Source organism: Nyctibius grandis, chromosome 2 (assembly GCF_013368605.1).
Source record: "Nyctibius grandis isolate bNycGra1 chromosome 2, bNycGra1.pri, whole genome shotgun sequence".
Taxonomy (NCBI): Eukaryota; Metazoa; Chordata; class Aves; order Nyctibiiformes; family Nyctibiidae; genus Nyctibius; species Nyctibius grandis.
Window position 1 is genome coordinate 103,649,062 of NC_090659.1, and position 27,460 is coordinate 103,676,521.

General features: G+C 36.7%; 1 protein-coding gene across 5 annotated transcripts in view; it reads right to left on the reverse strand.

Moving 5' to 3' along the window:
• The window catches only part of PAN3 (poly(A) specific ribonuclease subunit PAN3), an 83,520-nt gene that overhangs the window by 32,729 nt on the left and 23,331 nt on the right, over positions 1-27,460 (reverse strand). For all 5 annotated transcript variants that reach the window (XM_068425344.1, XM_068425341.1, XM_068425342.1 and 2 more), the window contains 4 exons: positions 25,881-25,951; positions 23,623-23,688; positions 12,910-13,071; positions 3,980-4,130 (listed from right to left, as the gene is read on the reverse strand). In XM_068425344.1, the coding sequence (XP_068281445.1) occupies positions 3,980-4,130; positions 12,910-13,071; positions 23,623-23,688; positions 25,881-25,951 (450 nt within the window). The remainder of the gene's footprint in view (positions 1-3,979; positions 4,131-12,909; positions 13,072-23,622; positions 23,689-25,880; positions 25,952-27,460) is intronic.

The window sequence follows — 27,460 nt, forward strand, 5'->3', positions numbered from 1 at the left end:
ACGAAGAAGTCAAATACTGTCTTGAAAGGTAAACTACAAGGAGAAAGGGCTTCTTTCACTTCACAATTATTTACACCTGAAAAACGGTATCATGATATATGGCTGTCACGGTATCATACCAACATGGAAATGGTTGCAGGATTCAAAAGTCTTTTCACAACATTCACAGTGACTGTACAGGCTACCTACGTGTATCTGGAGCTCCTGCTACTATTCTCATTTTAGGTAGAGAAAGAGATCATATCTACATATACCTCTATTGTTATATTTTCACTTCTTGCATTGTTTTTTCTTTCTGAAGTTTCATCGTGACTGAGGAAAGGGAAGTGGTAGACTTCAAAATTCATTTGAGACAGTGCTCAAAGATATTTTATGAGATTAAGGCTTCTAATAAAGCTTTGTAACATGCAACGTATTTGAATTAAAAATTAGGTTGTATTTTGAATCGGAGAATCCATACAGATAAACAGGATCAAAGTAAGGACATCAAGCATGAACTCTCATTAAGGACTCAGTGTCTATGGTTTTTTGGATTCATTGGAAGTTTACAATGTAATGAAGCAGGATTTCTTTAAGCTCATGTGTACACCAATCATCTGGCCTACAACACAAATACTTTTTAAAAAATAGAGGAATCTAATAGATGTTCTACACATACTTGACCTGATAGAGAGCCTATAATAAAAAGAAATATATAGTGAATTTAAGGATGCTGCTTGAAATAAGTTATTGAAATAGTCTGGTTTTATTATTTACTTCATTTAGTCATTCCTCAAAATGTACCTAGTAGTCTAGAGTATCTCTAAAGTACAAAACGTTAGAGTGATAAAATGGTAAATACTTAATTTTTGACATCTGAATGTGTTACAAGCCTTAGAGGCATAGGTATTTGGTTGTAGATGAGTAAATTTGTATGCAAAGGTAAGAAAGTATGTGTAGAATATCTATTAGATTCCTCTATTTTTTAAAAAGTATTTATGTTGCAGGCCAGCTGTGTATTTCTGAGTTAATTAAATCTGCTTAATTCCCTAAACAACTTCAGAGTCCTAAGTTCTTTCTCTTCAGTTTTATTTGGGATAAAATTAATTTTACTATCTCTTTGCCTTCATCCTCTCTTGTATTATTCTGGCATGATCGTGGAACTTCCTCAGCAGAACGGCTGCACCACACTTGATACGGGAGGTCGGAACAAGCTCTTGGTGCCTTAAGCCACTCAAGCCACCTCAGGTGAAAGTGCTTCATTTCCAACTGGGGTCATGAGCTCTGAGAACTACAATCTCACAGCCTTTCATGAACAGAGATGTGTCAACTGGACACAAGCACATCACCTTCACGCTCCTGGCTCCTAAACCTGCAGGTTCAGACTGGCAGCAGAAATGGGATTTCTTACATTCTGCATAAGCTCAGAGTCTGTCTTGGACTAAATACAGAAACAACAGCAATTTGCTGTCATTTCCATCAGTGACAAAGGCATCACTCTTCAGCTATAACACAGCTTAAGCAAATCGAAGCCAAAGATTTTATCTGCTGGGGGATATACATCTGTTCTCCCAAGTTTAACACAGCAATGATGTCTTATCATTTCAACGACTAACTTCTTTCATATGCTTTGTTGCATATTTTAATGGCGCTATTACTCTGAAACCACTACACTGGATAAGCTTGGTAGCAAAAGTACTATTTGAAGATTGACAACAACTCACTAAATTTCCCATACAAATGATAAACAGGATGTGTTTGCTAGCAAGGGAATGGAAGGAGCAAAAATAGGGTATTATCCAGGCAAGCTTGAGGAAAGAAAGTTTAGAAAGGGTGAAGGAGATCTGTTCAAAGCTCTTCAATAGGACAATTTTCTCCAGCTATTCGTGTAAGTCACATTTTATCTCACTGTTTTCATGTTCTATTAAAGGCTACTGAGATGAAGATTGACTCTGTGTTGAGATTATGCTAGAAAGCACTTATCTAAGTAAATACACATAAAAGTAGGAGTAACCTTCTTCCACGCTATGCCCTAATGGATATGTCAGGTGTAGATACAAGTTATCTGTTAGTATATTAGGCTTCAGTTGTCATTTTTTCCAGTATTTCTGCAATACTGTAGATAAGACAGGTGGAACACCTATTTTCCAGGGACGATCACTTTTGTGAACAGTTATCTATGAAATACTAGACGTCAAAAGTGGTTTTGACTTACACCTACCTTTGGGATTTCTTATTTAAGAGCCTAATCTTTTAGAAAGAGCACCTCCTAACTCACCTCAAGGTAAGAGCACACATCCACAAAAACTTCTGTTGACAGCTAAATCATTTAAATAAAAATAAATGTCTGAGTGTTATTTAGACAGGACATCTAGGTTCAGAGAATTCTGCACTCAGTGTAGAGAAAGAAGCTTCAACGTAAATTAAGAGCACCCAACCCAGATCCCTACTCTGAACTATATTCTCTTTTTAATTATACAGGAAGAGGAGGGAAACAAGCTAGCTTTGCCTGAAGTTAGCTCTTGTGAATCCTCCCCCATCCCTCTCACCCATAAACAACAGTAATTGAACCTATACAGTTTTCAGCATTGGCATCTATATTTCTAGAAGCTCAAATTCTTGTACGAACTTCTTTCATCAACAGCGTTACTTATCCTTTCAAGTATTACTTACAGATAGTAAAGAAATTGGACTGTGAAGGATCCCTCTGAGATCCCACTGGACACTTTCCAAAAGTAGATCATTTTACTGTATTCTATTTAATCCTTTATACACTTTTCAATCCAGGTGACAAGGCTGAGAGGCATATAAACACAACAGTTTTCCAATAAGACTGTACAGCACAATATAGTATGAATCAGACAGTACTGCAACATATTCATTTGGTCAGCAGAAGCATCACTTTTCTAGCCTGTTCCGATAGTTATAACATGTGAGCTAAGTGCTGGCTTCTTTCACATTGACACTGAGATTTACCCCCTGGCATCAGGAGAGACTGAAGTTCAGTTTAATAGATGGTAATTGCCAATACTGGTTCAAAAAACCCAAATATTTACAATACATGCCCCTCTGCCTTTTGGTAGCTAGCTAATGCTTCTTGTCCATCACAAGAGATTGCCAAAGGTTTAAGTACGTACAGAAACTTGCTAAAGGATCTGAGATGTGTAATATCCAGATCTGCTGATAGTTATATCTTAAAACTACTTAATTTTATTTTAAGAAAATTATTAGAATTAAGCTAACTTTTTAAAATCAGAATTCCAAAAGATGAATGAAGAGCTTGAACTTTTTAAGCGGGGGGGCAGAGGGGGAAGAAAAATCTTGTCACTCAGAATTGTGTGACTGCATGGAAAACACTTCGGTAAGAGTTTTATATGTGGGAAATAGTTATAAATTGGTCTTAAAAGTGAAATTACATATGACAGGTACAACAACAACACTACTTTTGCTAGGCAAATTATTTTAGAATAATCTTATCTTCTACTTTTTGTTTTTCATCGAGATTTTTAAGTCCTCATATGTACTCATTAACATTGAAAGTAATTACTTCTAGATTACATACTCTAGAAACAAAGCAAAAGAGCAGATCAGTGTGTGGTAATCAGAGCACATACTTGTAGACTGCAGTGCATTTCTAGACTACGGGTAGTTTAAAATCACCTTCAGGTACTGCTCTGGTAAGGACCGCATAGAGCACAGTATGTGATAACTCAGCACCCCTTTTCCCCAAAAAGGGCAGAGTAAATTAGGCTGAGTTAATTTCAGCACTGCTGTGGCTGAACAGATTTCAGAGCCTGCAGTGTGATTTCCATGCCACTGGAAGATAAATCCCAAATTCCTGCACTTTCATATGTTTGAAGACTGTCTTAAAATTAAGAGCTAAAGTAGGAGGTGGCTACATTTATACCCAATAAACCTGACCACTGCCTATACAGTGCTATGTTTGACATAACTAAGTTAAAAGAAGCAACTGTACTGCAAATCATTACTCTTAACTTACCTGGTGCTAGCCCAGCAGTAGCAGGACTTCCCATGGAGGGGTGAGAGAACAAGGCTTGAGAGAAGGCAGACATACTTGACTGGGATACATTACTCAGCCTGGAGGTTGATCCTCCTTTAGGAATAAACTCACTTGCAGAAGGATTTGGTGTCTGTTTAAAAACAAATGTAAATTAAATATTTATTTTAAATGTGAAGAGATGGACAGTGCCTATTTGGTAGAAAATACTTTCTAGGCAAGCCTACCAAGTGCAGGGGTTATTTAAGTTACATACAGCTTGCTGACAAGAACAGCAGATACTGGAAGCTGGTCTGCATGAACAAATTTAAATGTTTTTCTAGCTTACATCTGAAGTAGCACTAGCAAGCTTTCCGTATGAACAACTGATCTATGAGTTCATAGAAGAACTTTGCAAAAGGCTTTCCATAAGCATCACATTATAAAGTTGGAGAACAGACCTGACACTGAGAACGCCTTGCCACTGCTGCACAGACTGTTCCTACGTGACTTCAGAGATTCAATCTCAAACTAAGTAGCAGTTTCATATTAAAGCGGTAAAACTGATTCCTACTGAAGAAGTCATCCCTGCCTCTATTTCAAATAGGCCTATACATTCCTTTTTTGTAAAGTTAACTTCTATTTTAATTACCTATTCCATTTACGTAGCACCTTTAATAATGAGGTTTAATTTGGTACCACAGAAACAAATAGCAGCAGAGTGACCATCAAACATTCAGTATCTATTAGTACATAAAACATATCACACAACCAACTTTTAATTTCTATTAAAATCTGTGCACAGGGTTTTGTAGTTTTGAGGTGGGTTTTTTGTGTTGGGGTAGGGAGGGTTAGAAAAAGAAAATCCCAATTACAGCTCAAAAGGCAAAAAACTTATTATTGGACAGTCAATTACAAAAGACACTAGTGGAAGAAAAAAGAAATTAAGCCAACAAATAAAACCAATGAACACACTGAAAAGCTTGAAGATTATTAACTGTCAAAGTTAAGTTTAATAAGTAATCTTCAGAGTACCTCTCAAAAGTGTCTAATCAAGAGGTAAAATGAGAAGACAGTAATAAGTCCCAATAGACAAAGGATACTGTTAAGTTAATTCATAATGTTTTTTTAAAGCAAATTATATTGGATTGGTTTGGTTTTAGGCAGTTTTAAAATGACAAAATATATCAACTGTTAATTAAATTACCAATATTGACTATTAGCAAACAAGTGTGATTCCAAAACAGTAATTTAGACAGTGAAGAAAAGTATTTGAAAAGTATTCTTTTTTGGTGTTAATTCATTTTTAATATCTTTATTTGAATACTTCAGCCAAATTTCATTGTATTAATGTATTTCAAAGCACTGGAAAAGAAAGAGGATTCTAAAAGCTGTAAAATTAAAGAGGATACTCAGGTTTAAAAGTAAACAGTAAGAATATTCCACCTTTAATCACACGGTAAATTTTAACCGCTAACCACTTCATGATGTTACATATTAGTAATTCTACATGTGCATATGTCTGAATATCCAAAGAACAGCTATAACCAAATATGTAGACTGGTGAAGTAAAACACTTAGATTTACATAAGTAAAAAGCTCATAAGAATCTTAAAACTCTTCAATCACATTTAGTCAAGGAAAACTTGCTTGAGGTGTACACTAATGCAGAAAAACAAATAGTAAGCATTATACATACTGAAAACAAATAACTGATACATTTAAACTCAAAAAGTAATATTCTGTATTCATCTGAATTTTAGGTACAGGAATAACTAAGAGAATAGTGTTCCACTAGATAAAATTTGGCATGCACCAATTCAGCCAAATCTGCACTGAAACTGGAGAAAATGACAGAGGTGCTAAAGAGCCAAGTAGAATTTGTCCAAATAGTGATACAGCTGAAAAGTCATCAAACAAAACAACTGGGAGAGCAAGGGACAGAATTTGTAGCATCTTGCTAAAAGCACATAATTTCAAAGAACTACATGAGAGCCACGTTTTTCCACTGCTAAAACTAGCCATGAGACACCCACAGATCTACCACACCTAAATACTGTGGCAACTAGGCGACAAGGGCAGGACATGGCAAAAATGGGACGCATGCAAGTGGAGAGAAAGACATCTTCTGGAAGATAACCTCAGCCTTTCCTAGAGCAACTGAGTTCCCAAAATCCCATTCATATGATTCTGGCTATACTCTTACCACTTTCACCAACTGATTCAATTAATGCCTACAGAACAGGGCTGCCTTTTAGCTCGAAATGCATTCTGCAAGTGTTCATAGACCAGTTTTGGTCTCTAAAAGTTACTCATATATCCATCATCATTTTAAAATGCAGCTGCTCAGAGCTCCACTTTAACTGGTAGGTGTTTTAGTTTATCCAAGTGAAAGAGTCAAACCCAGACATCTGCTAGAGCAGTTTGAGCTTATGCTGTAGAATTATGAACAGCGGTGGGTCAAGCCTGATGGAAATTCAGTTTTCATTCTATTTTTTGGTGTCACAATTCCGGATCAGAATCAAAGCCTGATAAGATTAAGTTGTTTCTATATAACTTTGATAAAACTGTTTTATATGAGTAAACAGATTTGATTTGCACAGCTAGACCCTTTACTATAAAAGCCTGTTGTACTTATCTGGGATGTTACAAACATGAAGCTGTGATCCAGGACTTTCCCCAATGGTAAAAAAAGTGATTTAAATTTTGGTTCCAATTTTAAAAGACCCTTCAACATTCAAGCTGTTTTCTAAATACAGAAAAATACCTAAGCTCCGCAGTCAACAGCCAGAATAAACTGATCATAAACTAGTACAACAAAATTTAATAATTTGTGGTCAAAACTAGTTAATATTTTGTCAGAAAATTTGAAGCTTAAGCCCCAGGTCTCGTTTAAATACATTACATCTATGTGAAGTTGCAATTCTTAAGCTGTTTCCAAATGCATACAAGTTTTCATCTGAAGTAAAACACTAATTTTTCTGCATACACTTTGCTTCCAACAAAATAATGAAAAAAAATATATCCCAAACACTTTCACAGTATGTAGGCTAGAATAAGTGACTAGACTAAGTGAGGGAATGGAATATCACCATCAGTTCTTTAATATTTAATCTTTTCATTATTTTTCAAACTTTGCAGATAACCTATTCTGCACCAATGAGCACTCAAATATGCCAAAATTAGGAAGCCACATTCTTAATGGCCAATGATTCAAAAAATTATGTTCTTAGTCTGGAAAAATATCCTACTTTCACTCTGGCAACTCATAATACAAAGTGTAAATTCCCATGTTAATTTTATGTTTGGATCAATGGTAAGCTTGAAGGTCTGTCTAAAAGGGGACTATGCTTCAAAGTCCTACAGGACATTTTTACAGTTCTTTCTGATAGAATCTTACCAAACATCCCAAAACAAAGTGGAGCAAAAGAAATTTAAATGTTGATATGAATGAAAATAATCTATACCTAATTAGTGAAAAACATTTTCTTCATTCTGCATTATGTTTCAACTTCCCACAAGCACAGCTTTAAAACAAGTTTCACTTAATTAGTCATTAATTATTCATCTCAGAGTAAAGTAACTTATTCATGCTAGACCCGGCTTAAAATTTCAAGTCTAAGTAAATCAGGATTGGTAAAATTAGAGAGAAAACAGGTATTGAAGACTTCCATTAAATCTTGACAGTAATTAAAAGAATGGAGATGCAAGAAATACTTAGCAGACATGTAACGAATTATGCAATACTGTGATGTGAAAAATAAAAGCAGCAAATGCATTTTCTAAAGCCCAAACAAGAAACACAAAGCCTGCTAGCACTGCCTGAACTATGCAACAAGCTAAAGACTATTTTCAGTTTCAAATGTAAATGTCCTATACAAAGGCACATAGAAAATTATTTCAAAACATTAATTAACCTGTTTTCAACAAACAGCATTAAACAGAAAAAACTACAGCTGTGTCAGCTATGTTAAATTTTTCTAGCAACCCACCTAAAGCAACTTCTAACTCATACATTTGCTAAAATTACCACCATTCCTTTTTCCTCTCAACCTGGCCAGATTAAATCTCACTCCCCTTCTTCCAGTATATTCATAAAAATACTGACAAACTAAAGCAGGGAAGCAACTTCCCTAGAGATTATCTGAATTAATACCTGCATCACGCATTCTCACCAGAATGACTCCACAAAGAAATTTCAACAAAACACTATTTTCAGATTCTTTGTGCTCTCTCAAAGAGAGAAGAGCCTCTTTTCAGTCAGCTTTGCAAGGAAGCTTCCAAAGACAGACAACAAAACTGAGTCCATCCAGCTCCACATACAAAAACAATTTCTATACTTCTGTACATCAGAGGATGCAAAATGTTACAAAACACATACAAATACAGTCCAAATGAAGGCTGAATTTAGTCATGATGCAATTCGTAAGGATGGAACCACAAGGCAGGGAGGACTATAAAACAACTCATTTATGTCACCATTCAGCACAGAGTTTATCTGTCTGGTGGCTTTTATGCTTTTAAAGATATAAAAGGAAATACAATTAAAATACAGTGTGGAAGGGAAGAAACAAATATTTTGTGGGTACCACTGAAAAACAATTCAGAGCTCCTTAAAAGAAGGTGCAGATGAAAGTAAAGAGCAAGCCAAGGATCTCAGACGAAGACCATCACTGGGAGGACCACAGAGCAGCATGCAGCATTACTGTATCTTGAGGAGTTCCACATATCAACAGATTGCTATAGTCCAGAAGATGAAAATTCCTGTTTCATCAACTACCAATTTTCAATACATATGCTTTTTTCTCTATGCTCCTCAGTGATGAATTCCTAAGGCCCCACTGCTCCATTCATTCATAAGTAAATCCTTAAGCGCCATGGAGTACTGAAGTATGCTGTAACAGAGGGATGCACAAGTTATGGAGCCTTTGGAAGGTCATTCAGGGTGCCACGGGAGCACTCAAAACCACCCTTCTCTCATTTCCAGTTCAGTATCTGTCAACACAACAGAGATGTACAGCAGCAGCAGAGCTACCACCTCTGTTTCGGTGGCTGTAATACTACTTTGTTAGACCCGTTCTGCTCCCATATTCTACCAAAGCCCAAAGTCAGCTACCCAAGGCCAAGAAGTAGACTGATTTCATCTTATTTCGGAAGAATGTGCTAATGTACTTACCCTGCTAGAAACTGGATACAAGCCTTTTTGTTCTCTTTTTATGCTCTCCTTCACCTCCAGATTCATGCTGATCTGACATCCCAAATTGCATAATCCTGTAATGGTTACAGAAAAGCAGCGCTAAACTATACCCACGCTATAAGCAGGGTAGTCCTTTACCAGTCTATTCTTGGCATAGTTTTCAGAATATCTCTTCAGAATCCAAAAACATGCAAAAGTATTGCTTGCTTTTTATCTGTGGGGTTTTTTTTGTTGTTTTGGGGGTTTCTTTGTTGTTTTTAAATGGACAGATGTGCCATACAAGGAGCTTCACTTCATGTAGCGAGCATCCCCGCAACCCCTCTGTTTCCCAGACGATTCCTTGTTAACTATGACATCAGGGAAGGACACATTCTGGGATGTCAGAGCAGCCCAGCAGACACTGGAGGTCACCAAGGGCTTCAAAGCAAGTCTCTTTCCCTCCCACTATTGAATTTGTGCAACATGCTTTCTCATTGCAATTACTGTGACAAGTCGTCACATCACCCATACAATAAGCTCTAATAAATTTCAATTCATCAACATTATTAGCTGTATTGCTCTACTGCTCTTTCAGAAGAGCTAGAGACAATTTTAGAGACCATTTCATTAGAACTGGGTAAAATTTGTTGGCTGAAGACTTATTTTGAAACCAGAACACAGGCTCAGACAAATAAAACTACTAGCAAAGTTTTGTTACATTTTAGCAAATAGATCTCACTAAAAAGTAAACTTTTAAAGACACATAATATTTCCACATTTCTTGAACAAATTACTTCAAAGTACTGTAAAAACTACAAAGTCTTAAAAGTACATATTCTTGTTTCAAAATATTTGAAAAATTCATTTCTATGATTTTTTATTTTTGTTCAAGAAAGTTATTCATGGTGCTTAAGAACTGATCTGTATAAGAAAAAAAGTATCTATTCCTACCATTTTAAGCAGAATTGCCATTTGCTATTATAATATGTATCACACAGCGGTGTAGTAACTCAGGATATTTCCTAACATAGGGTAGTACATATCACTGTAGGGCAAACTTTGTGGGTTTGGTTGGTTGGTTGGTTTGGGGTTGGGTTGTTTTTTTTTTTTTCTTTTTTAATACACAACCCAGAATACAATTCACTCTGTGGACTCCACTTTTAATCATGGAAGTGTAACACAGGATTTAAACTAAATACATCTGAATTACGAATTCATAGCCATGCATGAGGAACAGTAATACTGTTTTGCAATGCATGTTGTAAACTGACTTGCTTTTTAAAACAGCCACTTTTTGGACGAAAATCTCTATTACACACCATGAAATAGTGTATTCCCACATCTTAAACCATACATTTGGAAAAGTGGAGATTCAAATAGACACATGAGCTTCAACTGCCCAGCACTGGAAGCCCTCAGCAATTTTGATGTAATTCTGCTTTCGCATCTTCAAACATAAATGAAACAAAGATAACCCTCAAACAGATGTGCCTCCATCATAATTTAACCTTTCTACTTATTGCTTAGCAGTCACCATCAGCCAGAATTTAGTTTGTATAACCTATATTCACACCTGCAAAAACCTCTAAACAACCTGTATTCCAAAATACTGAAGAGCAATGCTATCTGTGGATTATATACATACTGAAGTAGAAAACCAAGGTCAATCTCAGAAATCTCAGCATAAAACTACTCATTTTTAAGTAGCTTCACGTACCAAACTTCTCCAGTAATTTTTTTGTGCTTTTATAATTAAAATTTCCAATTTTTAGCAGTTTGAGCTTTGTTTTAGCTCTAACTTAGGAAATGTTCACACTACAATACAAAGACTTCCAATGATCAGAATGAAAACATCAAGATAAAATTCCGTTTCTCATCTGTGTAGAACTCTATATATCTTCATAATCTCCTCTGCAGCCTGTTTTTACACCTTTCCCCATTCACTCTCGCCAGACTCTACTGTTCTGTGCAATCCCTCCCCCTTCTTCTCCTATTTCCCATGGCTGGAACATCCTTCTGTTCTTATTTCCACCAGATATACGTATGCATGCTTTTCTGAAGTCCCACATCTCCATGGGAAGCTATGCAATTGCATTGTGTAATACAAAATCTTATGCTGTACACAGTTTAAGTCAATTATGTAGCTAGGATTCTGGCACAATAAAGGAGCTTGGAATTGCACCCTTCAAAAGCCACATGCTCTGCTGTCAATCCCAAGCTGTTGCCACTAACCTTGAGGGGACCTTGAGCTTCTCATTACCACACTTCCGACACAACTTTGGAGGGCATAGGTACTGAAAAAACAATTGCTCCTGGCCAGAAGCTCCAAGTCCCAGACTACTGGCTCTCTAGCCTCCAGAAACATTAAGTTTTAATGTTCTACTCTAAGTGGACTAGATCAACAACAAACCTTGCTGTGACACTGAACAGCAGAGAAAACAATGGAAGACATGAGTATAAACGGGGCTTTTCCTGCCCTTTAACATCCACCTGAAATTCAAAGACCAATTTTCTGTTTCTCTCTTCTCAGATCAACTGTCTACTAGTTACAGTTTACACTCCCATCGGATACTCACAATAAATTCAATCCGCCAATCTTCTCTCCCTTGAGAAAAGTAGTGCTTCACAGGCTCCAACCACACCTCTGCAACCTTACCTTCTACCAATGTTCCTTTATGCTCCCTCTTTACTGCCACAGTGGCTTTGCTGCTTCCCCCACAGCAAATGGGCCAAGATAGACTTAAGGCCAAAGGTCCCTACACAATGCAGCATCAGTTTGCCTGTATCACACTGCCCATGACTCACAATTTCAGTAATGCAAAGATGTCCAAACAGCGAGTAATGCAACACTAATATTGGTATGGAAAGGCTCCAGTATGAGCTTTATGTTGGCCCTTACATGGCAGAACTTTAGTGAACTGAAAGAAACTCTTATGGTGCCACAAATTTTAGTTTTAAGTTTATTGTCAATTTACCCATTTCACTCACTTAGAAGACATCAAAAAGAACATAACCCTCACAGAAAGACTAAAGTAGTGATGTCTGAAGAATCAAAAGCACCACACAAGTACAAAATAGTAGCAGTGTTGTAGTTATGACCACTATAATAATTTCCGTCTAAACTCCATCTTAAGGGACATAAAGCAGATTCCTCCCAGACTAGAATTATCCTTCATTATCATCCCAAGGATAACCTTCTACTTCTGTACAGAGATGCTCAAATCCAGCTGTACCTTACCCCTGTTAAGGAGATGAAGAAAATGCAGGAATAAAGTAAAGTAACAATAAAGTTTAACAAACAAGTTAAGAAATATAAACTATCCCAACATAAAAATTAAGAATTTACACTTTCTGATCATGGTGGTTGCACCTTCAAATTCTGTACCAAGGGAATTTATTTGCATTAAGTGTCAATCATTTAAACAAAGATCACTAACTTTACCAGTAGAAACCTTCCTCACATGAAAATTAATATAAAAGGTTGAGGTTTTTTTGCTTTTAGAATACATTTAATGATTACTTTTGCTCCTCCTCCACAGATTAGAATATAATCAAGCAAAGTACATAGCACAGCGGTGGGTAAAGAGAATAAAACATCTTTGAGTCACTCTCCTGGAGGGCCACTATGCCTACTTTATGAAATAAATATTTGATCTGATCTCAGCCCATATTTGGAGTAACTACTTCTAACATTTTCCAATATTTAAAATAAAGCATCCAAAATACTGAAAAAGTAACTAGTAAAAAATAATTTTACCTGTAAATTGTTTTCTGTGACTCTGTTCCACCAAACCATATTGATGGGTACTCCTGTTTTACACCTGTCAGCCAGACAGCCGATAGGGTTCTTTGTTTTTCTTGCTTTTGATCCCACCGGAACTATCCTCTCATCCAGCATCCCCAGTCGATACTTCCTGGGCTACGAAAAAGAAGGAGAGAAACCAGGCCACTCCTAACAACCCTCATCTAAAGCTACACTAAAATAGGTATTACACTGTGATATGATTTCTGGATTGGTGGAATAGGAAACAATTTGCAAGTAAAATTTATCTGAGACTGTTTCCTTTCAATCCTGACTATATGGTTACAATAAACAATACTTTTTAAAAAAAGGGAAAATAAACTTCAGGGACTACTAATTATTTGTAAGCAAAACTGTCCATCATAAGTCAGCACTGAAATATGAGTATAAATCAGGGAATTCTGTAAAAATGAGGAACTGTTAAAAAAAAAAAAATCCGTATTTCCTAAATAGATACCTTCAATCACATCATAACAATCAACACTCCCCTTGGGATTTCTATCAAACGAGAAATTAACATTGGCTTCTATATTCTGCTTTTTAAATTCCAATTTGCCAAGACTCATCTCCTGAAGACTTGCTTTTTAAAAATTAGGTAGAAGTGAGTAGCCAATTGCAGCAGAACTCAGTGATGAAAACATTTTGCTCAAGTTAATATTCAAGAGACTAACTTCAGCTACTGTCTTCAGTGGAAACAGACAAGAATTACCATGATAAATGCATTGGAAACCAACTTAAATTTGAGAAAATAAAACATGCTTGAGGAAGTGAACATGCAGGAGGGACTTGCACCTCAGTAAGAGTGACATTTCTATTACACATTGGCAATGTTCTCTACAAATGAAGCTATTTATAAAGCATGATATATGAACATTAAATTAAAAAAGCACACTGTAAAAAAAAGTTAAAGACTTCCAAACAGGTAAAGTACAGAAGTTCTCCAGATTTCTCTATGCTTTCAAACCTATGTGTACCTACCCAGATAGTAAATACCACTAAAAAAAATTTCAGCATCTGTGTGTATTTAGACCAGGACCTTTTATACTGATTATATCAACAATTGGACCAAATTGCAAAGGTTGGTCTGTCTTTTGCTGTGCTTTTTTTTTTTTTTAATGTGAAAATGCATCATCTGGATATAGACCACTTTAAGTAATCAAAGCTTAACTTACCTTTATTCAGGTATCTACTTCATCTGGCACCTTAGAAATCTTAGCAACATGTACCTTGATGTGCATTTTAAAAATTGTTCCTCAGGAAACAAGGTGAGAATCTAGTTGAAGAAGATTCCCCACTATACACACAAACAATTTGTAAAACACAGGACAAAACTACCATAAAATGGCTGCAAAAATAAAACCTAAACAGATTCCCTCCTCTACTTCCCTGAAAACTTTTAGGCTGAAAGCTTTAGAAAGAATTAAAACTGAGTAGGGTCACTAGTACCTCATTTGCCTAAAAAAAACCAAAACCAAACAAAAAAACCCCCCACCACACCAACAAAAAGCCCCCATGGATACCAACATTGACTATGAACTAGAAAAGCAATAAACTCCATGAAGATCAACTTAATCAACTTTAATAACAATGAACAAGACTGAATTTTGCCATACCAATTCGAAATTTGGTAAACTGTGTGATGGGTAGCACAAAGACCTCCTATAGTTCAGATGCAAACCTGATCATGGTAAATCTATATATTGGTTGTTTACTGGGAGAATCACTGAACTATTGGGCAACTTACCATCTTAGTATTTCAGAAGGACTACTAATATCATAAACTGCAAAGCTGTAATATCAGAGAAGCCAGACATACAAATAATGTTGGACTTCAGGGCAGGGTTTGAATGCAGTATGTGTTTTTCTTAGCCTGGCTATTGGAAATAATAATGTAATGAAGAGTAACAGTTTCCCTGGCAGCTTCCCCATCTCTCTCCATATTCTACCAAGTGCAGGGGCACAGCCTGCCTGAGGCTGCTGGACTACAACCCAGTGTCCAAACACATTCCTATTCATAAAGGGTTCTTTTAATCCCTCATAATAAAAGGTGATCTACAAATATTTTGAAAAGGAGAACCAAAACAAAAGAGGAACTGAGCCAATGTGGAGGGAGGCTACTTCGGTTACGATGGGATTCAGATTCCAGGCAACACAATGAAACTATATTTTAGGCTTTAAGAAGGACCATACTGGAGGGGCAGGGGGGCAAACAATGGTCATATGTTTGTGCCATAAAGCAACATAGACACAATATGAGATTCATATACCAGTAGTTCTTGGCCTACTGGTATGAAAATAATCAAACTAAAAAGTGGGCAAGGCTAAATTAAAATTTTACTTTCATTACCTACTATAAAACATCACCAGGGGATTACTAGGCCAGGATTTCATTGTTCAGACAGACATTAGAAGATGGAATATAAAATATTAACATTTAGAAATAAATTTCAGTCTATTTGCATCAAAATCATTCTAAATTACACTTGTTTTCAATAAGCAAAATGGCATCTGATTCAGAAATCCAGTCTGAGTTTACAGGAGACCAGAAAGCACAGGGAAAAGTGTCTGCCAAGAGGAGAGATTCAATAGAAAGGAAAGATCAAATAGATTGAGCAGTTTGAGTAAGTGTATCAACTTTGCTACATCCCTACCCTCTATCCAGAGCAGCAAATAAAGCAACAGAGACAGAACAGTGCATCTTGAAACTGGGCTGTGGATGTAGTCTATCTAGACTTCAGTAAGGCATGTGACACTGTCTCCCACAGCATCCTCCAAGACAAACTAGTTGCCTGGGGCTTGGATGGGTGGACTCTTCCATGGGTTAAAAACTGGCTGGATGGCCGAGCCCAGAGAGTGGTGGTGAATGGGGCAAAGTCCAACTGGCGGCCGGTCACTAGCAGTGTTCCCCAGGGCTCAGTTCTGGGGCCGGTGCTGTTCAATATCTTTCTAGATGATCTAGACGTAGGGACTGAGTGCACCCTCAGCAAATTTGCAGGTGACACCAAGCTGGGTGGAAGTGTCGATCTGCTGGAGGGTAGGAAGGCCCTACAGAGGGATCTGGACAGGTTAGATACATGGGCCGAGACCAACGGCATGAGGTTCAACAAGAACAACTGCCGGGTCTTACACTTCGGCCACAACAACCCCATGCAGCTCTACAGGCTGGGGGAAGAGTGGTTAGAAAGCAGCCCGGTGGAAAGAGACCTGGGGGTGCTGATCGACAGCCGGCTAAACATGAGCCAGCAGTGTGCCCAGGTGGCCAAGAAGGCCAATGGCATCCTGGCCTCTATTAAGAATAGTGTAGCCAGCCGGTCTAGGGAAGTGATCGTCCCTCTGTTCTTGGCACTGGTGAGGCCGCACCTTGAGTACTGTGTCCAGTTCTGGGCCCCGCACTTCAAGAAAGATGTTGAGGTGTTGGAGCGAGTCCAGAGGAGGGCGACCAAGCTGGTGAAGGGTCTGGAGGGTCTGACCTACGAGGAACAGCTGAGGGAGCTGGGGTTGTTTAGCCTGGAGAAGAGGTGACCTTATTGCAGTCTACAACTACCTGAAGGGAGGTTGTAGTGGAGTGGGAGTCAGCCTCTTCTCCTGGGCAACTAGCAATAGGACAAGAGGACACAGCCTCAAGCTTTGCCAGGGGAGGTTCAGGTTGGACATTAGGAAGAATTTCTTTTCAGAAAGGGTTATTAGACATTGGAACAGGCTGCCCAGGGAGGTGGTGGAGTCACCATCTCTGGATGTGTTTAAGAAAAGCCTGGACATGGCACTTAGTGCCATGGTGTAGTTGACATGGTGGTGTAAGGGCAATGGTTGGACTCGATAATCCCATAGGTCTCTTCCAACCTGATTGATTCTGTGATTCTGTGAAACAAGCAAGAACTCATCAACCACTGGTCGTTTCTGAACTAATTTAATATATCTACCTAAAACACAGAGGCATGACAATCTGGGCAAACAAACCCAACTTTGTGATATGGGGACAATTTCTCTTGGATGATTACAAAAGCAATTGCAATTTTGCCTTCCCTAGTCTTTCTGCAAGGTAAAAAAAAAACCCTGTTCAGCCATACAGATGAAAGGATAGTTCAATATACCAAGCTTTTTTTTTTGTGGGGAGGTGGCTAAAGCATTTAAATACTTCAGCAAGTATTTCTCAAACTAGGTTGCAGCTCCCAATATGGTTACGAGTTCCAAATGAGTTGTGAAAGGTCAAAAACATCACAGTTATTTTTAAATGGAAAAATAAGGTTAAACTGCAACAATTAAAATGAAATCTAAGAGAAAGAAAAAAAAAACAAACAACAAAACCAAATTATTACAAACCATTACTGGAAGAGTTCGGTTCCTCCAGGGCAAAGAAGTGAGAAGCAGCAGCAACTACTGGCTGCAAATGTTTACATGAGGCAGGGAACAGCTAACTATCTTTAATTGCTAGCAACAGCTTGGCTCCCCAGGGTGAGAAGGGTAAGCATTGTCAACCATAGCTAATAATTATAACCCTTGCTCTGTAGAAAGAAACTGCTGCCAGCAATTAATGATAGGAAGCTATTGGTTGGCATGATTAGAGGGAAGGTGTTATATTAGGAAAGATAAACCCCCAAAGACTGAGAAACATTACACTTCAACAGAAGAAATCCACTCTAAAATGAAAAAGGTCATTCCTGAGTAGCATCTTCACATCAGAACACTGCTACAGAGATGAGTAACTTAATTAGCCCACGCTAGAAAATATTCCTCAAGTCAGCTTATTTACTTGCTTCCCATTCATTCAACAAGAAGTCTGGGAACATGTTTAGCAAGTCTATTTTCTTCCCACTATTTGCTCTAACAGTGTCTTTGCCCCTAGTTCCTCCTGTTTCATGGACAGTCAGCAATGCCACATTTCCTCTTTGCAATTCATAGTCGGACATGCCACTGGTGTAAGATATTATGAGACTATCCTAGAGGAATAAACCTAAACAAGAAAAAGTTTATGAAGATTCAAACTGTAAAGGCTCCTCCTGTCTAGTAACTTCCTTGTAATATTTAAGTCTGGACAAGCTGGCAAATCAAACTACACAATTCCAAGGTTTTCTTCCACTGAAGATCTGCAATTGGATTCTTTCAGGATCACTCATGTTTACATTTACAATAGAAATTACATTTCTGTTCCTTAAAATGTACCTACCTCTGGTGGGCTTTGAATTTTAGATTTACAAGGCATTTTCTGTACCCAAAAATGCACAATTAAGTTTGGCATACAAACACATGAGCAGGCTATTGTGTTTTGAAGTATTGTGAATAATCTGAGCTACAGCAATGCTGTCTATGTGCATATACTACTGAACCAAATACCAGTGATCTTAAGCCTTCCCATCATAGGCTAAATGAAGCAGCATTACATTAAACTACCATAGCTAAAAGGTATCACAGTAGCATTAGCTAGGGCTCATCTGTTGTACAGTGAGTTGACTGTATCTGCATGTACAAACAGATGAAAATCAGTATTACATTGTCAGACAGGAAAAATCAGGTATACAATATCATATTTTCTTTGTACTGCTTATAATAAAGTTGCACAGAATCATAGAATCGTTTTGGTTGGAAAGGACCTTTAAGATCATCAAGTCCAACCATTAACCTAACACTGCCAAGTCCACCACTAAACCATATCCCTAAGCACCACATCTACACATCTTTTAAATACCTCCAGGGATGGTGACTCCACCACTTCCCTGGGCAGCCTGTTCCAATGCTTGATAACCCTTTTGGTGAAGAAATTTTTCCTGATATCCAATCTAAATCTCCCCTGGCACAACTTGAGGCTGTTTCCTCTCATCCTATCACTTGTTACCTGGGAGAAGAGACTGACCCCCACCTTGCTACAATCTCCTCATATTGCTTAATTTTAAGTTTCAATGTCGACCTGTCTTGTAAGACTTCCGTTTTTTAACAGAAGTTAGTGGCAAAGAGACCATTAGGAAAAAAGGTTACATTCAGCTAGGGAGCTAGTCTACTGAAAAAGAACCAACTTTTGTTGTATTATGTCTTGAAAACTAAAAGCTAACTACAAGCCATTGGTATCATCATTGCTATTTTCACCCAACAGCCATAACTAATTAGCTGGAATAATACAATACTTTAAACACCCAGCTATGGATATGAATTTCGATATGTTATTGAGAAAAAGCACAGTAGTCCAGGCAGAATCCCTATACAGGCACAATCAGCTAAGAAGCACCTTAATTGTGAATACAACTGTGTAACTGGATTTAGTAATAAGTTCTACAAGGTGTTACACCTGAATGCTAGGTGTAGTCGCCAGGAGTATCCCAACAGATTTGCAAGCTGGTAATAGGAAGAAGAGAAGTTGTCTTCTTGTTACTTTTTAAGCTTTGTGGCCAATAGAGCTACAAACCCCTTCATACGGTTTGGGTTTGTTGCTAACCAAGATACTCTCTCCTCTTCCTCTTTCATTACAAACTCTCACTGGTAGAAAGGCAGACAATACTAGTTTTCTGTATCTTAACTTCTGAAGGTTGGAACCAATTTTTTTACTTTGATATCCATAAAAAATGGAATAGGATTCTGGTCAACAGGTTAAAAATAATTAAGTGTGTGGTTGGTTGGTTGGTGTTTGTTGTTGGTTGGGTTTTTTTTCTTTTTTATGAAAAAAAAGGAAGAGCATGCTAACATTTATAATGTTTATAATTTTAAAGTTTATAATGTTATATATTGAGATTACATGCACTTACAGACTAGCCACCCTTCCATCTGGAACCTTTTTTTTTTAAATTGTTCGTGAAATCCTGGGTTTGGCTGGGGATAAAACTTTCACTAGTTGAAAAGTATCATACAGAGACAAACAAAAAAAGATTCTTCTACTCAAAGAAAACTAAAATGTGCAATTTGGCACAGAAATAGATCTTATTCCAGAGCAACATATTTCATCACTAAAAAAAAACCAGAACAAAACAATCCAACATTCTTGGTTCAATCAAATTTTAGAATGAAAGCTGCAACAGATCAGGCATTACAGCATGCATTTTAAACCATAGCTAAGGAAAACTTTTCAGGCGCACATACTAAAAAGTGTATTTCATGAATATCTATGCTGAAGACATGAAAAGCTTGAAGAGTTCAGAAGGAGCTAAGGAAAACTGACATCTTTAAGTCAAATCTTTTCCCACCAATTTTGCAGCCCAGCTAGGTCGGATGAGGTATGAATTACCACAACAGCTAAAACCTAGCATGGATGTAGTTATACTGACAAAGTTCTTTACTAAGAAACTAATACTACTTGCTGAATTGAAATAAGCTGGTGGAAAAGCAGGCTTTTTCCACCATCATTAGAGCAGACAGTTCTAAATGTGTAGTGAAGACTTGACAGAGTACCACCACCTCAAGATGTACTTTCAAAAACTCTGTTTCTAAATGAACACGCAGTGAACAAACTAAAGGTTTTTTAATGTTTAAAGGTCTCTTTTCTAGGAGGCCAGAAGTTTTTATATTACTTACAAAAACAGTGGAAAAATGATGCACAGTTAAGAACCAAAAATGTAGGTAAAAGAGGACTACAGACTGATGCAACTTCTACTCTGGTCTTTACTAAGCATATGATTTCTCAAAACCAGTCTCTTCTATCTGCTTTAAATATTTGTGTAGCGTCTTCAACAAATGTATGCATACGTTTCAAAAAATCTTTCAATTATTTTACTGCAAATCATTCTTAAAGACTACATACACCTTGGCACAGAAAGAATCAAACAAAGCTTGTAAATATAAGCAAAAGCATATTGCACTTTAAAGTTACATTTGTAGTTAAGTGCTTCAGCTTGTAAGCTGCATCTGACAAAGTCTAGGCAGCTGAGAAGTTATGCTTTAAAAATGGGGAGGGTAGCATTTAAAGTTTTATATGTCTGTGGGTCACATATCTGACCTGCTTAGATACAAAACCAAAACAAGCAAAGGTCTTTTTAATACAATTCTAAGGAAGTGCTGTGCTATGCAGTCATCTTATTCTGCTCCTTTCCTTCAAACATACAATAGGATGAGGCAACGAAAATATGATGACTCCTCATCAATGTAAAAATGTTACATATTTCTAAAAGGAAGTGCTTTAATAATTTGATTCCTTACATAACACAATGATCACTAATCCATGCACAAAAATGAATGTGAATAATATGTTCTCTCATGTCACACTTAAAAATGAAATATATCATACTATGTAGTAACTACTAAGATGGCAAGAGCACACAACCAAGGAACATTTCCAATAACTATTCCAAAGAAAAATGTAAAATAGGTTAGATGATATCATGCCCTTAAAATACATTTTAGACCAAAGCAAATATATCATACTACCTGCAAACATCTATTAGGTTGCTCTAGAAGCATAGTCTGTCTTTCTGCATTCCTGCAACAACTTTTTTTTGCATCACTTACAAACTGTAATGTTTTATTATTGCAGTAGAGCTGTATAATCCCAGAAGGAAAATTTCAGGTTTGAAATATAAATTTAGCCCAGGTACATTATAAAGTCTGTGCAGCCATAATTCTGCAGTTTACCACACAGACATGACGTGGTGTTTGGTAATGATCCCTCAACTTCTCAGAACATGATTCATGCTTCCAAGATGGTATTCAGGAGGCTATGAAACACGAAACAACTGTATCAGCACATTTTCACTAAAGGGAAATACAGCAAGACCAAACATGGCACACACAGCTTTTCAATGAACACCGCTGAACAATATAAAGATCAGGTATCAGAGGTGTCAGTATAGAGCTGGAGGCAGGAAGCTGGAGAGAAATATAGCTTCCCAACAGGTAACAAAACCAGATGGAGGACAGGACACTCAAAAATGAACTAGCAATAGTTTAGGTCTTAAGAATTCTGTTTCCACAGGACTTGAAGTTAGCTTTATTGTTTTCTTTTAACATGAGAGGGGAAATCACAGAAACTCTCCTTGTACTCATTAAAAAGCTTGCATTTATGCAGACTTGGCTTACAGGCAGTCTTTTGTTCCAAAATATTTTTCTCTGCATATTTATTAACACTAATCAAAGTAACAAATTAAAGAAGTCTGCTGTCCAGTCTCACTTGCTGTAGATCTCCATAGAGAACATCAAACAGCAGCACATTGTTCTGGGTGAACTTCAGTCCAAATAATCTCTCCTATACTTTCCATTCTAATCTAGTTTAGTCTTTTGGTCCTGGCTTTTAGTCACCTAAAACCAATGCAAGGAGTTCTAAAAAAAACATTTCTTCAGAAGCATTAAAATTGTACTGAAAGTTGTTCACTACAGCAGTTGGTTCACTCCTTGCAGCCTGTGGACTAATAGGGGTTCTCATCTTAATGGCCCTCCTCTAGGTGTGACTGAACAATTAGAAAAATGAAATGGAAATAAACCAATGTTAGGAACTTTTCAGAACAGTTCAGTTTCCATGAGGATTGAAGGTATGAAAAAACAAAGTAAAATGTAAAAGCAATGCTTTTAACTATCCTGTAAGGCTGACCAGTGACAAGTAGGGGAACCCTTTAGCCTGGATTAGTGGCAACAGTCTCAGAACAAATTTAAACAAAAGTTTCATCATAGATTTTCTTTTTAGTGCATTAAGCTGTCATTCCCTTGGCAACAGATTCTGATCAGTTATGTTGGCACATGTTTTTATGAACTGTTTACCAGAACCACCAAAATGAATGCAAGGAGTTTTCCAGCCAGATCAGTTCAGGGTTTAGAGAGGAGCATTTTTCTAGGTAATGGCTAAGCCAATTTATGAAAAAACCCAAGAAGTTCAAGTTCAGAATGCCACCCTATTTTTAAAAAGCATAACATGTATTTAAAGAAAAAATAAAGTAAGTGTGACATCATTATTATTCTCAGGAAAGAGGGTTAGTCTATTACTAACTCTAGCTTTTGTTCCATGCTTCACAAATCCTATTTGTGCATTGTAGGTTAATACTTACCTGAAAATGTCTTATAGGAAATTCACTTTAAGGTTGCTTGTCTTACTGCATGTGGAGTTACAACAACCGGACAGTAAATCCAGAAGGTTTTACAGTTGACAGAACCTCCACCAAGGCTCCATCTACAGAAATACTTAGCTCCTTTGATTTCATTTTAAGTATCCTATAAAAATGTCTTTAAATAGTAATCTTAGCTTTCTTGAAATCTAAAATTGAAATGCAGTTTAATAATTTCTAAACAGAGAAAATAAACTCAAGAACGTTCATAAAAATTCAAGGACTATGTTTACTTTTTAAACAAAGAGTAGAATGTCTTTAAACATCAAAACCATCATAAGCTACTTAAATAGCCCAGTCACACTAATTAGTTTCAAAAAAGCTGTCTAATTAAAAACCAAGGATATTCAGAATTACAATCATCAAGTCTTATCTTTAATATTTTATTGATATCAAATATTTAGATCCATATGGCTTGCCCATTGTTAAAGGGCTGCCAGGATAACATGATCAGCAATATCCAGAGACAATAAAGATTAATAAACTTAACTTCCTTGGTTAACACAGCTACATATTACATGCTTTTACAGAAACTATTCATGGTTTTACACAACACAAACATGCATGTTTTGCACAGTTGCAAATAACTTTATAGTTCTAAATATTTAAAATATCACAATTCTAATTTGTAAAGGAAAGCAATTGCTCTTTATTTACTTACCAAGACAGTACTGTATCTGTTGTCCTCCAAGTCATTGATAAAGGAAGGAAACGCTGGTTTTGCCAGCTAGTTCAGAACAAATAAAACCTTAGTCCTGGGCTCTTAGCAAGAAAATCTAAAGTTTTTTTCAAATAGTAGATGTTGTAAACACCTACACTTGAGCTAGTCACCAAGGCTCCCTTTAGAGTCAATGAACAGAAGAACGCACTTCTAGAAGGCTATCTTGTGTTACAGGAGGCATCAAGCACTGGCCTAACAAATAGCATCGCTCAAGCTCTAAATAAACCCCAGTTACTGGGGTGGGGGGAAAAAAAAAAAAAAAAAAAAAATCACACGTTCTTAAATACCTGGCACTCAAGCATTTAGTGCTTTTGTGGAAATCATTTAATGCAATTTGAATATTCTACTCAAAAAATACTAAAAATATTAAGTAACTACATCCACTACTATTCGCAATGTACTGTCTGGTAGTAAAAGTCAGTCAGTCACAAAAGTGTGATTAATTTCACACAACTTTAGCCATCAATTTTTATCCACTTCAAGCAGTCACTGACATCTAGTCTTTCCCAAAATACTTTTCTCAATGGGAACTGAATGTTCCTTTAATCTGCTCATCTCTCTCTGCTGACTATAGAGGGAGCCTGTATGCCTAGATTTTAGACAGCTCAAGTAATATTAGATGAAAACTTGCCCATTACTAGTATTATTTAACAATCTTTTATACAAACATACATTACAAAGTAGTCATAATAAACAATAAATTATTAATATGCAAAGCAAAACACAAACCTCTTAATTAATACCAGTTATGTCCGAAATATTAATTGGAAAAAATCCATCAGTTTCACAGAAAAATATTTCTCTTGATATTATTTTAGCAGCAAGTGGCTTAATTTGCTGATTTTTTTTTTTCTTGGGGAAAAAAGGGACCAAGTCAGAAAAAACTCTACATTAGTATTTGAGCTTTACACTCAAGCATTAATTGTTTTGTTTTCATTTTGTACTGTTTAACTAACTTTGAAGTAATCTTTAGAGGCAGTGGTCACTCTGGCAGTACTTCTGTATGATAGTTAATTTTCTTCAGTGAATGTGGTTTATATACACAAGTATACACACTCACACACGTGTCCATACATACACACGTGTGTGTACATATATAATGCTTGCAGACTGGAATGCATGCTTATTTTCATTCTTACTACACTCAGTAAGTGGATAAACAACACATTTCTAGTTGTTTACGTCCAATTTCCAGTGCGCTATTGTGGCAAGTACAATTCAGAGATCCCATGTAGTTTGGATACCTCTCTACAACATTTCATTTCAAGGAACGTTAGTCTGATGGGCCAGCTATGGTAATTATCTTTAAGCTCAATCTTCACCTGCAGGAATGATACAGAGTTCCCAATTGCCAACACACAAATGAAGCTCTGTGAAAAGTCACAAGCATGCTGATGTAGCTTGCTTTCAAGACAATGCCTTATCGACTATAGGAAAGTTCAGGATCACGTGGCTAATAAGAAAAGTAGTAAAACATGGAAGTCATCCATGAAAGTAAAATTTGATAACTTGTTGGGACAAGATAGTGTCTTTTTTGATAAGCCACAGTTCACAAAAATGAGAAGGAACTTTGGTGCAACCAAACTTTTGTCTCTTATTCCAGCCACTGTTTGAAAGCATATAATTGGAAAACACCACAACCTGTGTTGGCGCAGGTCAAAGGTGTTTGAAGATGCTGTCTAGCCCTCAGCAAAAGAAAGATTTCTCAATATAGATTAGAGGGGAAAAAAAAAAATCAAACTGTAGCTTCCCAATAATATCACAGAGTGTCCGTCAAACTAAATGCATTTCAAACTGTAAGAATTACTTTCAAATCATGTACAAATAAATGAGGCAGTGATTCTTAATGTATTTAGAACTTGTTGCCATGAAGGCTTGCAGGTGCCTTGTGCCTCAGCACAATAAAAATAATTTGTTTTCAAATTCAATGGGCTATATCCTAATTTTCATATTCAAAGCATTCTTATAAACTTCAGTTTACAAGTACTTGGAATATTTTTAATAGCAGCAGCAGTCTGATCTGGTGTAGCAAAAATGAAGCAGTAAGATCTTATTTATATCAGCAGCAACATATTAAAATAAATCTAGTAACATTAGAAGAATCATCCTTATTTCACCTAGCATTTCAAGTTATTCCAGACCTTCTTCCCTGTCAACTCATATACAAATATACTACTTAAGATTCAGTTGTTGCTTACCTTCCTCCTTTGAGACACGCTGAGGGCAGCAAAGTCATTAAACAAGGATGAATTTGGTGAAGTTAGTGGATCTGTAAAAAGAACATAAACCAACATGTTATATATCTCTAATATTAAAAAGAAATTTTACATTTTTAAACTTATTTCTGTATGGAAAAAATCCTTTTCACAAAACTGAGTTTAGCAACCACACTGCTAAAAACCACAGCATTTATTAGATTCTGTGCAACTGGTCAACTGAAATAGTGCTCATTAGCGGAATTTAGTAAGTTTAATTGCTGCTGACACTATTTAATGTCCATCGAACATTTCAAAGCCTTCATCTCCAGCTATCTGAAATTAGTAATCTTCTGCATATCATAGTCTTACAAATAATGATGTGGATCTTACTTGTCCTGTCACTGTTCCACACAAATTTAAATCAGAACTAAGGGCAGCAAAAGTCTATATTCCGTTAGTAGCTTTTTATTGCTTTTTCTTTGTCCCTATGCATCCTTTCCAGAGTTGAAGCACCAAAAACTGAATAACAATCACAGATGCAACTTAAAACTCCAAACCGCATGGGTAGAGCTGTCAAATTAGCAGATGACTGCCAGCTGTAAACATTGGTGTTTTGATGAAACACTTTCTTCAACATTAATCAATACTCCTTAAAAGGGTAATTCTACACTTGAAGCACAGCTTGGTGGGACAGGGTGGGGATGAAAAGGACACAAGACACAACAGAATTTAAGCTGGTTTCCAAAAGTCAGTCTGGTTTCTCTCCTTCGCATGCATCACCATCACTATTTGGCCCATCACAGTCAAGCTCTGACTGCATTTAAAACCAGAGACCTCCACTGCCTTGAATAGTTAATTGTTCGGTGGGACAAAAGCAGCAGAATTAATCACAAAACCTACTGGAAACGAACCAGGACGAAGAAAAAAAAAATACAAATTTCAACATTCAAGCAAGTTAATTTTATAGTAGTTTGTATCATGCTTAAAAAATTATAACCCTAGTAAGTAGACTAGCTGCAGGGTCAGACATGCAAATAGAGTTCTAGAACATCATTTACACAGCAATTTTCAGAGCAGAAATTATTTTAAATGTATGCCCTTGCCATAAGGGAGTAGTACCCTCTTCTTTAAAGAACTTAGTTTGACAGCTACAGCTGAAATAACTGCAGTGATTCTGAAAAGCGCGTTACAGAAGTTCAATACACCCTCCACAATAATTTAGTGAGTCTGAAGGCCTGCACTAGAGAGACATTTTGTTCAGTTGAAAACCATGTTTCCTGCAGCAGGGAAAATATATTATAAGAGGTAAAGTACTGCTTACAGGACAAAACTTAAGAGCTACTAAAAATGATCAGTTATGTGATAAATTTCACAAAACCCATACATTCTAAATTTAAGAATAAAACCCTGTACATTCATTTCACACAATAACTTACTTGAAAAGCACAATAAAAATGGATACTATTGAGAAGCAACATAAATGCTTAAGCTATCAGTGCTTTACACTGGATATCCAAACTAGCACTTCACTTGAAGTGACAAAACCAATAATGACTTTTTTTAGTTTTTTCCCACTGGAG